This window comes from Hylaeus volcanicus, chromosome 9 (assembly GCF_026283585.1).
Source record: "Hylaeus volcanicus isolate JK05 chromosome 9, UHH_iyHylVolc1.0_haploid, whole genome shotgun sequence".
Classification (NCBI taxonomy): Eukaryota; Metazoa; Arthropoda; class Insecta; order Hymenoptera; family Colletidae; genus Hylaeus; species Hylaeus volcanicus.
In genome coordinates, this window is record NC_071984.1 from 134684 (window position 1) to 147183 (window position 12500).

A 12500-nucleotide genomic window follows, 5' to 3' on the forward strand; every position below is an offset into this window, starting at 1 on the left:
TAGGGCCCGCGGTCATACGCTACCGCGGGCGCTCCACCGGCATAGTCGCGCTCTGATTGGTCGGGAAGCGCGGCCGCCTCGCGCTCTGATTGGTCAGTGTTTTTCGTTAATATTTCCTCAACGAAGCCTCGGACAACATTTTCGCTAAGGACAAAGTTATTTCAAATCACCTCCCGAACCACCTCCTTCACGGTGTTACAACATTTTTGGAACACCCTGTATATTTAATACTTTTTCTCCTCGTCAAACAAAATATAATAATTGCATTCTGACATCTTCGTCATATGTGTTTTTTATTACAAATAATGTTTTTATTTATGGCGAATCATGAACAGAATGAAAACATATTCGTGAATAACATAGTTTTATTGGACACATTTTAATATTTAGATATTTTGATAGGAAGGAGAATTTAGAATAAATGTTTGGTAATTTGTTTCTTCTTGGATTCGGTAAATTTTCAAGAAATAATTATGTTGCGGAACGCGTCGTGCGGTGATAGGGAATTTTCTGACGCGGGTAAGGTGCCCGTGGAACGCTGAACCGCTCTGCCCGGAGAGGCGCGTGAAATAAAAATTCGCAATACTTTTAGGAAAAAGCAAAGACGTTTATTCAGTCGACTCGTTTGGTTTAAATCGTTTTGTAGTTCGTTACCAGAGATTCGATTACGATTGAACTCTCCGGAAAAATCCTCGCTCGATCTGTTGCTTCTCTCCCTTCTCCGGAAGATTCCCGATCCTCCCTTCAGGTTGTCCTGGTCCAATCGGCGGTTGCGCCCTACTCCTTCTATCGGTGATTTTCATCGATCTCGGATCCACCCCCGAGTCGGGTGGAGGTGGGAGTCGCGCGGCCATGTTTGTGCAGGGCTACATGTGAAAAGGGAAAGCGCGGAGGTCTCGAGAGAGAGAAACAGCGCCAGCGAGACACAGCAACCCTTATTACCCTCTTGAAGAAGTCGCCGGAAACGCGAACCGAGGTACAGCGCGAGTTTGTTATTTTCAAGGATCTTACGAGCTGGAACAAAAGCTAACTCGACTCGAATTCTAAAGAAATGCGTTCCAACGGAAATGGCGATTCAACGCGGTCTAAAATGAATCTATTAAGTATTTTCAGCGAACGTTCCCTTTTCTCGCCTGACTTTCGAATTTCCCACGCTTGATCACCCACGTCGAAGGTTTTAACAATGTACGTGGCGGTTCGTTGATTCCGCGTTGTGGCGCTACATGCCATGAAGCTAAGTTCACGTGATAGCGTAACAATTACTTTTACCACCCGATATCTGGTAATTTCATGTTTAAATGGTACATACTTGCGTCTGTAGCATTCTTCAAGGACTTTGGTGGCGCCATACGGTATCCAACTATGTAATTGTATTTTATCATTTAAGGTTAGGTTGTATGCGCCATGTAACTATATTTAAAGTGGTACACGAAACTGGTTTATGAATTTGTAAATTAACATCAGAAATATGGAGAATTCGGAAAGACCACAAGTACAAAAGACATCGTCTCCAGAGTTATTTGGAATACCAATTATTCAAACAGAGTGTCAACGAAAGTCTTTCTTGTATGGTATCACTGGTGGCATAACCTGTGGGTTAATAGCATTTTTATTTACAAGTCAGCCAAGATATTCTACACATGTAGGAATGGGCGGTTTCGCAGTAATAACGCTTAGTTTTGCGACTTATTGCCTCTACGGAGAGTATAAAATGATGAAACAAGGAAGGATGATTCAAAGAGCCTTGTATGAGGCATCGTTGGAAGTGGAAGCTAAGCAGAAAAAATCATAGGATTCGTTAAATATAAAATTGGAAAGAGCTTAAAGTAGATATTCTTCTTTATGAAACCAATACATACATATGCGTGTATGGCTTTGAATATTTATTACATTGAATAGTGTAAAAAAAGCCATGTATTATAACTCCTAACTTATGTACATAAATATTGCAATATTTTATGAAAACGAACAATAAAATTGTATAAAATCATTTGAACTTTTCTGTACAAGAATATAAATATAAATAATAGGAAGTAAATTTAGAAATATTATTTTATAGTTTAGTTAAATTTAAAGTCATGGTTATGGATATCTAGTTCTTTATAAGTTAAAAGTTTTTAAACATCAGAAAGTTATAAAAATAAAATTTTTTATTTTATCTTAAAAGTACATAATCAAACCAGGTCCTTTTTTATGCTTTTAATTAATGTTCCAGTAAGTGTTTATACTATAGTCTAGAATCTAGACCTTTGACTATATTGTATACACGAATCTATGAATCAAAGTGAAGCAAAGATAACAGGAAAAGATGCCTTCATGTGATGTCACAAGATAATATTTCTAGATCGTTCAAAACTATTTTATTTTGTAACCAATAATTATAAATAAATAACTTTACTATTGACATTTGTGCATTGCTTTTACTATTTTTTAAACTAAAACTAGTTATAAGGGAATAATATTATAATTTAAATTTAATATCAAAATTACAATTTCCAAAATACGTTATGATAAATATCATTTAAAATTATAAGAGTTAAAATTAACAATTAATAAAGCAAAATATATATATACTACAGACTTAACGGCGAAGTTCGATATATTTTGTTTCGCAAGAAACAAGAAATTAGATTATATTTCTCGAGAATTTAAGAAAACTTAAATAATATTCCCAAATTTATATTTACAGGATAACGTTGAAAATATTTAAAAGCAACAAAACTTTAAGTGAATGTTCATTCCTGTCTACTCTACATACTGTAAATAAAGAAACAGACATGAGATATAATTGATAAATTTATTTATTTAATGCAAAATTTGAACATATTAATTTTTTGTTTTAAAATAATTTTTTAAAAAGCATGAAGCATTTATCGTAGCGTCAGATAATCTACTTCTTTTTTTTCATTTTGAGTTTTCCAATTGACTAAAAAATATGAAATTCCTTTTTGTATAGTTTGAAATTTATTTTCCTTTTGATTGGAGCTAAATTCTTGGAGGCTATCTATAATTGCTAATACTAATTGTTTTTGTAATGATAATTCTTCATTTTTTATGTGTAAGTGTTTCAGTATTCTCAGAAGAATCGTGGATATTATTATATTTTCCGAAAACCTTACTTAGAATGTGTATGACCGTTTTATACATATGGCTTGGAAGTCGGTTTAAAAAACATGCAAATTGAATCTTTTTGAAAAGATTCTGGATTATGTAAAATTTTATAAGGGATACAATGCTCTTATCTCTTCTTTTTGAAATTTCTTCTTTAAGAACAACAAGAAATTCATTACTTAATTCAGTATTCAGTTTTTCCAAAGTCTTAGATAAGAATTAATAGCACCGTCAGTAGTTAATAGTGTCAAATCTTCTCTACTGAGGTTTTCTATTGTAAGTCTTATAGGTTTTAATGTTATTAGTAAAATTTCCGCAAATTTAATACATTCATCATTCCACATGTAATTTAAATTCAATTCAGTCAGTACTTTTTTAATTGGATTCCGTACTCTCAGAAATCGCCTACTCATAGTCTCTATAGTGTTCCACCTGGTCTTGCAATACAAAATAAGCTTTAATTGTATATGTTCTTGTTGTATATATTTTTGTAGAATATCATTCTTCACCTGCGATTTCTTGAGCACTTCTACATTTTTTCTTGTTGCTGTGATCGTTTCGTTGATGGTTGGTTGCAACTGTACATTTGAGGTTTCTATTGTTTTGACACCAGAATATGAATTAGCTGAATCGTTGTTGTCATTTTGAGAGAATCTATAACAAAATTCCTGGTACGCCGTGCAGTAGAACAAAATTGCTCTCTGCGATTAAAAATCTGTAATTTTAATTTTACTGGAGATATTTTAATGATATTTGGACGAGTTATGCTCCATATTATGGCCTTTAAGTTATATTAATCTAGAATATTCATATATAAAGTACAGTGTGTTGAATATCTCAACTATATGTTATATACTTTATGTTTTATAATTAAAATTCATTTCAAATCTGTTAATAAATGCGAAAGAACAGAATTCAGTTACTTAAAAATAAATTCACACATGTTCTAACAATAGAAATAGGATAATGTGAGTGTAAAGTCAAAACACTTAAGACACATGTAATGAAACAGAGTTTATGCTTTATTACTTTTTTTTTTTAAATTATAGTACACATATTATTTACAGTAACACAATGATACATTTGGATAGTTAAGTACAACATAATTCGTGAAAACTGATTCAGCAAACATGGAGAACTGTCTTGCCACATTTCAAGCAAGCCAAAGGCAGACCAAATAAAACTTTTGATAATTGTTCGATAGTCACCAAAAGACAGAAGTTAAGACAACATAATGAAAATTTGTCAACTGATATCATGAATCAGGCACTTTGTCAATGTTATAAATCAGAAAAACAGTATGAAAAGGTATCCATTGTAGAAGTTATCGATAAAGCTGGTCCCGATCTTCAAACCAAAATTAAGGACTGCATTCGAACTTCAAAAGACGAGCAGCAAAAATTGTTCCTGGACTTGGGACTTTCAAAAGATAAATATATTGTGCTACAAAATGAGTCGAAGAAGAGAAAACATTACACGTTACCTAGTTACAATAAAATTATTCAAGCCAAAAATAAATGCCTGCCAGTAACAGAAGTTGCCAGCTCTCAGCGTTTCTGCCGAAGTACGGCTTCAGAAGTTACTGGATTCTACAGCCAACGGAATTCTGCAATTGAAACCCCGGAGTGAAATCGAAGCCTTGAATCACACCAGTCTGGTTTTAGTGAGCAAATGGGGATGTAATGGCTCATCAGGCCAAAGTGAATAGAAACAGAAGATAAATGATGACAACAATTCAACCGTAACAGACAGTAGTATGTTTATAACATCTATGATTCCACTTCGACTGCAAGGTATTGATACAGCCACTTTTCCAAGCCCATCAAATTCCAGTATGCGAAAGAAACAAAGAAAGTGCTCAAGATGGAAGTTGAATGTATAAGAAGAGAAATTGATTCATTAGTACCCATGAAATGTGTAGTTTACAGAAGAGAAGTTTCAGTATTTCATAAACTGCATTTAACAATGTTAGATGGTAAAGTTGCGCAATATTTAACAGACACGAAGTCCAATTTCACATGTATTATCTTCCAGAAGAATCCTAAAGATTTTGATACTGCAAGTGATGGTGATGTGGAAGAAAATTATGAATATGACCTTTCACCGCTACATGCAAGAATTTGATTTATGGAATTTGTTCTACATCTCAGTTACAACTTGAGCTTTAAGGACAAAGGAATTAGGAATAATCCAGAAAATAAACAGAAGAGACAATAGGAGAAATGAAAAATTCAAACTAAATTTAGATACAAATTGGGATTAATTATCGACATACCCAAGCAAGGATTTGGAAGCACTAACAATGGAAATAGCACCCAGAAATTTTTTGAATATCCATACATAACGCCTACAATCACTGGAATAGATGTTGGAATTTTAGAAAGATTCAAAACCATATTAAATGTCCTTTCCTGTGGTGCATCTATGGATGCCGATGAATTTGGTGTGTATGCTGCAGAAACCGAACAGTTGATTGCTGAGAAGTACCCATGAAGAAGATTAATAGCAATAGTACATAAAGTCCTCAGACATGATAAAAACATTGTACCAATACAACATATTACAACTGATTTAATTATAAGGTCGTGTTCGGAAATTAACTGACAGTATTGCCAGTACTAACGCTGGTTTTACTGAAAAATAGGCGTTTTGAAAATGCAGTCGTGCATGCAAATGTGAACACATTTTCTAGTACTGCCAGCACTGCACGTACACATACAATATATTTTTGTGCGTCATAACCGTCATGAACGCGATAAATCAAACTGTATTAAATGTGATGGTTAATGAAATTGTGAAATATAAAAACTTTATAAATGTAAATAATGAATTGGGAATCACGAATAACAATTAACCGCTATTTTGTTATTATTTGTTATGGTATGCATCATTGTACATATTGCTATAAAATGTAAATGAATATTTATAAACAGTTTGACAGTATACATCGCAGGTCATTTATTTATTTATGTACACTATATCCTTTGCACATACAAAAAATAATATATAGTTAAATATACTCAAAACTTAATCGAACATGAATAAAATGTAATGAAATCAACTCAAATTTATTATTCTAAAAATAATTAAAAACGTAATTAATTAAGATTGAACTAATTGATACAATATATCACAGATGATAGTCAGAATTGTCAGGTCGTCATTTATTTTAATCTTTTCTCCATTCAAGAATTGAATCTCACTTGAAGTGAATTATTGATGAAAAACATTGCTTTACATAAACTTAGTAATTACAAAAAATCTTACACAGCTTAAATTCCACTCATAGTATTTATACTCAAATATTACAGACAGTATTATAAATATTACTACTACATACGTAATGGTGAATCTTTAATGACTTACAAAATTTAATTACGATCACTCGATGCTCCAAATTTAATTGTGCATCCATGTTGGGTGCAGATGATTCTTCTACTTTTGATTCCAAAGAAAAGGGTGGAATTCTACAATCGAAATCATCCTCTCTTTCCATTCTGAATGTGTCCCCAAAACATTACAACAAACTGTATTACACCAAATATAAATAGAAAGAAAACAGACACTGATACTAATATTTTGAATCAACTATGTCATAATAATTACATACCACATATGTCCACTCGCAGCTTGTAAACTCACATGACTGCTATACTGAAAAGCAGGATGAACTTTTGATAAAATAGGTTCTTGACCAACCACACCTCTTCCTCTGACGCTCTCCAATGTGCTGTAGAAACTGAATATTCTCCAATGTCTTTCACGTAATTGTACACTCAAATTACTCAAATTTTCTAAACGGATGCAGCACCGCCACTACATAATATTTATTTTATTAATTGAGAACTTTTTATTAACTTTAAATTAAATTTGTGTGTACTGTTTGCATTATATATTGTAATACATACCCAATGTACAGCTGTTGTTTGACTTCCTCTACATCTGATAATTCTAACCATGGGTGATTCTTTTTTTGCTGGATTTGGATGGTATATTAAAAATTTATCAAAAAGTTCATGTTGCAATGCACTCTTCTCATTCGTAGTGTAAGGTAAAACATCTTCGTGAGCTACATAGTCTAATCCTGGTATTGCATAGAAACTGCGACTACTTTCATGGTTACCCAAAAATGTTGCAGCTTCAGTTTGGACACACTACATTACACACATATATGAATATATATAAGATTAATAAAATGTTGGTTTTCGTTTGTTTCATCTATGTATTCATTATACTTACTATACTATGTAAGGACAATCCCTTTGGTCAATTAATACCTGATAAAATGTGTGAGTTCTACCTTTTACTTCTTTCTCAACGCTATTAAAGTTACCATTTGTGTTTCTACAATGAAACGATAGTTTTCATTTAATATACATGTAATTATATTATATATTGATGGCTTACAGCAGATATCCAATATATTTGATGTTAGCCACCAATAATGATAATATTAATATGTAACAATTAGAAACAATTATTTAAAATAAATAATTACTGTCTGTAAGCTTACTCTTCTCTTTTAATCTTCTAAAAACTTATTAATGTATTCCTTTTCCTTTTTATTAAACTCTACTCTACTCCGTCTGAGGAGTTACAGGATGTACTGGTTTATTAATTATACAACCACTGCAATCTCCCTCTGCAAAAAAAAAAAATATATTCGTTGAATCGAATATCATTCATACAGAATGAAATATCAATAATTTATTGAGTATGATTTAAAATATTTATTGCAATCTCTGTTTTTTAGCGACAATGTTACGACGACTAGATTCAAGTAATGAAATAATCTCCCTATTTCCTATGTTTTACGTTCTCCGTTCGTATGATTTATTTAATTCGCATTTTCGTCATAAGGTAGAAGCTCTCTGTAGGAATCAGAAAACAATTTTGGTATTGACAGTTGTCCTTACCAGAAAATTTAACGCTCTTTCTCCTAGATATTCTTTTGTGACTTTTTTTCAGACAGGTTCATATTATGCATGCTAATGTGTAAATCTATGTCTGTATTTATCTTGTTATCATTTTTGTTATCAAGATTCAGAAAACTTTTCCTTTGATTTTCTACAGGTGTTTTATTTTATTTATGCTCTGATTTTGTCACATTCATAGACAATTTCCTTGAAGAGCTTCTTCTAGGTGTAGGTGTGTTGACTAAGATAATACTTCTCAGGACTTGTAACATTTTTATCTGACCTATCTGTTTCCTCTCCAATGTTTATAGAAATTTGCTTCTTCAGTTTTTGTTTATCTGAATTTTTAACATCTCCACTTTCGTTAGGTGGTAGAGAAATTGTAATATCCAGTGATTCACTTTTATTAAATGATTGGTTATTTTCATTAAAAGCATTTTATCTTTTCAATTTTATTTTTGGCAATGTATTTGAATTATTACTGAATTGCATTCCTTGTAATGGTGTCGGAGGTTCTGCTACAATGTGGATTTTACATGTAGAATCTTTAACATTAAACACATCGTCAGTGTCTTCGATACTATCATCATTAAAAATTAGTTTTCTTTCAGCATGAAATGATATATTATCTTCAGGATAATAAAAGTTGATACTATCTATTCTAGCCAATGCTGCGGCTAAACTCGTTTTTGTTTATGTTTCTTCGTCAATTGGAATTTCATTTAGTACTATACTGTCATCAAAATAAACTTTATGTGTTACCTTTGTATGGGGGTCGATGTCATTAAAATCCTTTCTTTGTTTCAATACACTTTTTCCTGGTGTCTGTGTAGAATTAAAATAAGATTTTGTACCGCACACCTCTGGTATTTTACCCAAATTACTTACTTTAATTACAGCTAAAGAATTTGAAAGTCTTTTCACTTTGGATATCACTTTCTCTGACAGACTTGTTCTATCACTTTTGATAGGTGTAAGTTTCTTGTTGTTCAGATGAACTGATACAGATCTTCTTGGTCTACATTTTACATTAGGACTGTTTTTATTCAGTTCATGTTCATTTGTTAAAAATGCTCTGACTGCACTTGATTTTCCAAGCACTGCTTTCTTTCTCATGGTATTTTTCTTGGCAATAGAAGGTTTAAATACTGTAGCTGCCTATTCTTCTACCCAGTTTTGTGACCGAAGTTGTTTTAATTTTTCAAAGCGTGAATCGCAATTCTTTACCTCCATATACATCGTATCCCAGAATCCTTGTAACTCTCTACACGTGACTAACATTTGTCCTTTTCCTGTTTCGCAATCGGAAACTAGACCACGAAATCTTTCAAACTTTTTGCTTATTAGCAAATTGGTTTGTCCAACAGCTTGATTAATTTGGTATTGCGCATCTTCCATGATATTGGATTCTGTTTTTACTTGTTCCCATTTTATGCATAATTCGTTCAATCTATCTATTTCTTTGTTTAGGAGAAACTGGAAATACTGTGCAGTGCGTTCTTCCTCTTCAATTGAAATGTTCAAATTCTTTATTACGTTATCTTTTGTAGGAATATCATCGCTACACATAGAGCCTAGACTGAAACCACGTTTCAACTGTTGCTCTTTTCTAGCATTACTTTTTCCACGACTGGAGACTACATATGGGGAATAGAGAACTGGTTCGCTAAAAGAATTAGAATTTGCAGGTGTCAGTGTATTATTGTTTGTGGAAGACAGTGCACTTTTAGCATTGTTATCAAGTATTGTATCAACTTCTTTAATACTATTATTAAATTGTTTATTTGGTTCTTTAATATTATTATTAAGTGATTCATCATTCTTCTTTTTTTTACTCATTACTATCTTTATCAGATATGGTAGCTTCATTTGTGTCATTTATATCTTCATTGGATGATACATTTAATGTAAAAGATTCATTTGAGCTCTTTTCTGAGGAATTCTTATTATCTTTCTTATTAATTGTTGCTGATGCAATTTCTTCCTTTATAAATTTTGTAGTGCTGCTATTTTTACTTACTACACTGGCTGTCAAACTATGTGTGTCAACTTGTCCAAATAAAAGCTCTTGCTTCAATCCTGCTGGAACCTTAAATTTATAATTAGCTGAAACAAAGGAATTCTCCTCTTTCTTTTTACTTTCTTCTTGAGATACTTGTTTTGTTTGTTGAGTTTTCAACATCAATCTTTTGAGGGTGGCTCTCGTAACTCTTTTCGGAAGTGTAGGTGGTTTTTTAACTTTCGGAATATCTTTGGTCCCTGGCGATTATAATTTATGGTGTACTACACCAACAACAAACGGACGCCTTTTCTTCATTTGTTCCATCCGTTTACGTTCCTTGCGTTCAATTTTCCATTGTAAGAGCCTTTTTGCACGTGTTTATACCGAGATTTTATATACACAGTTTTATGAACCCAAGTTCTGTGATGTCGATGAAGTAAATTCATTCCTGTTTTCTCCAAATATTTTATCCCTCCGATTTCTACGTAACTCTTTTTGCTTTTCCACTCGAATAGTTCGGCTTTCATTTATATCTCCAAAAGGACGTTTCTCTTTATACAAATGTTAACTGTATCATAACAAAAACTTTATTAACGAGAATCAAGCTAATTGGGACGATTGGTTACCATATGCAATGTTTACGTTCAACACTACGCCACATACAGCGACAGGTTTTACGCCCTACGAATTAATGTACGGAAGACAAGCAGAACTACCTACGTCACTTACACTACCACCCGAACCTAACTATACTTATGACACATACGCTCACGAACTAAAACAAAGACTTAGATCTACGAATGCAATAGCCAAAGACACTTTACAAAATAATAAACAACGCTCAAAACAACGCTATGATTTTGCTAACAGTTTTCTAGTAACTTTCGTATAGAGTTCGATCTCCTTATGCCTTATACAGTCTTCATGAGTATAACAATTCAACTAAATTGAAGTTCCGTTTGTGCACGACAGGTGGTGCTAGTGAAGATTTCATAGAAACGAGTCTTTGTCTGGTGCGCGTTCATTGGTGCTCGCTGTTTGTGGGGAGGGGAGGTCAAGTATGACATCACGACGCATGTTTCGTAGTATCGAATTGGCTGAGTGAGTGACAGGTGGTGCAATAGCTGTTCGTTACGAGTAACGTACTGTGTGTCGAGGATACTGGCTGTATCCTCGCATCACGCGATCAGCACGTTGTTATTTGTAGGTGTCAGTGTTAAGTTTTGTGATGTATACCACGATTTCACGCGAACTACCCGAGAAATTTAACTCTGCAAGAGAAGGTGAGTACATTGCCGATAGCATTATTAAGATTTTGGTCCTCTAGTCTCTAATTTCTCCATTATGTTTACATGAAAGATCAATGAAATTCCATCGAGATAATTTTCGTCACGCTTCGTATCGTACCCTTTACTTTCCATGGATATCCATCAATAAGTTTTCTTAGATCAAATTTGTCAAACATATATCTAGCGTATTCTAATTAGTGCCTCAATTATCTTTTACCTAATAATTCTTTGGAAAGATTCAAATATAAATCGATTAGTTCCGAATTCGTGAGATTCACCGATTTTTCGGCAGGAACCTAAATTTAACAAAGACGTGTAATTGTGACGATATCGCGAAAAAGAACGATAAGAAGATAAATGAATTTATTTAACACGGAATTTGTTGACTTTTTATATGTAAATGGCAAGCTCAATTTTTCCATCTTGTACACAAATCGCGCGTTATCCTTCATATGCCGACGGTGTAAAACGTTCGAGAAAAAGCGACTCGATCTTGTTGTGCCAAGTGTTGATATGAAAAAGGTGTTTACTTTTTTACAGTGTTTTTGAGACAGCTATACATCAAGCCAGGCATAGGGCTACACGGAATTTTGTTTCTGTGAGTAAACACAAGTGTAATACGATTTCCGAATACTTTTGGCGATATGGTGTTTATGAAAAGGTTAAGGTGTATGCGTAATATACTCGGAGGTTATCTTCCACGCGGTCAACTAACAATATCTTTCGCTCTCTTCTTTTCTTTGCTTGAATTTCTCCTAAAATTTTGCTAGGGTAATTCAACAGAATTTTCACAGTGGCTGCACTCATGCCACGCTGATTTATGGGTTGTACTCTACATTAGACTTCTTGAAATTAATTCGCACTCTGACTGGAGCCTGAGAACGTTCCAGTTGGTTGAACCACGTTTAATTTTCAATGAGGTGGAGGATAAAAGTGCATGACTAACGAATTGCGCGTGTGTGACTGCATATGTGCGTAAGTGCACCCATGGATCCGTGTGAACCTTGGTTTCGAGTATTATGTATACAGGGTGTCCCAAAAATGTTGTAACACCGTGAAGGAGGTGGTTCGGGAGGTGATTTGAAACAACTTTGTCCTTAGCGAAAATGTTGTCCGAGGCTTCGTTGAGGAGATATTAACGGAAAACACTGACCAATCAGAGCGCGAGACGGCCGCGCTCCC

At 33.4% G+C, this 12500-nt stretch overlaps 2 protein-coding genes across 6 annotated transcripts in view; one reads left to right on the top strand and one right to left on the bottom strand.

The window, feature by feature from the left end:
• Positions 1–6785: 6785 nt before the first annotated feature.
• On the bottom strand, positions 6786–10950 carry LOC128881852 (uncharacterized). The gene is given in 7 exon segments (XM_054133220.1): positions 6786–6927; positions 7020–7265; positions 7351–7455; positions 7625–7753; positions 8028–8076; positions 8078–8293; positions 8295–10950. Coding segments are annotated over 4 exon segments (1932 nt in total). The 5' UTR covers positions 9897–10950; the 3' UTR covers positions 6786–6927; positions 7020–7265; positions 7351–7455; positions 7625–7688.
• A 169-nt stretch (positions 10951–11119) lies between these two features.
• The window catches only part of LOC128882007 (serine-rich adhesin for platelets), a 263101-nt gene continuing 261720 nt past the window's right edge, over positions 11120–12500 (top strand). For 4 of the 5 annotated variants that reach the window (XR_008458246.1, XR_008458249.1, XM_054133537.1 and 1 more), the window contains exons 1-2: positions 11120–11312; positions 11859–11916. The gene's annotated coding sequence lies outside the window, so the exon portion shown is untranslated. The remainder of the gene's footprint in view (positions 11313–11858; positions 11917–12500) is intronic. The other variant, XR_008458247.1, reaches the window with a different exon arrangement.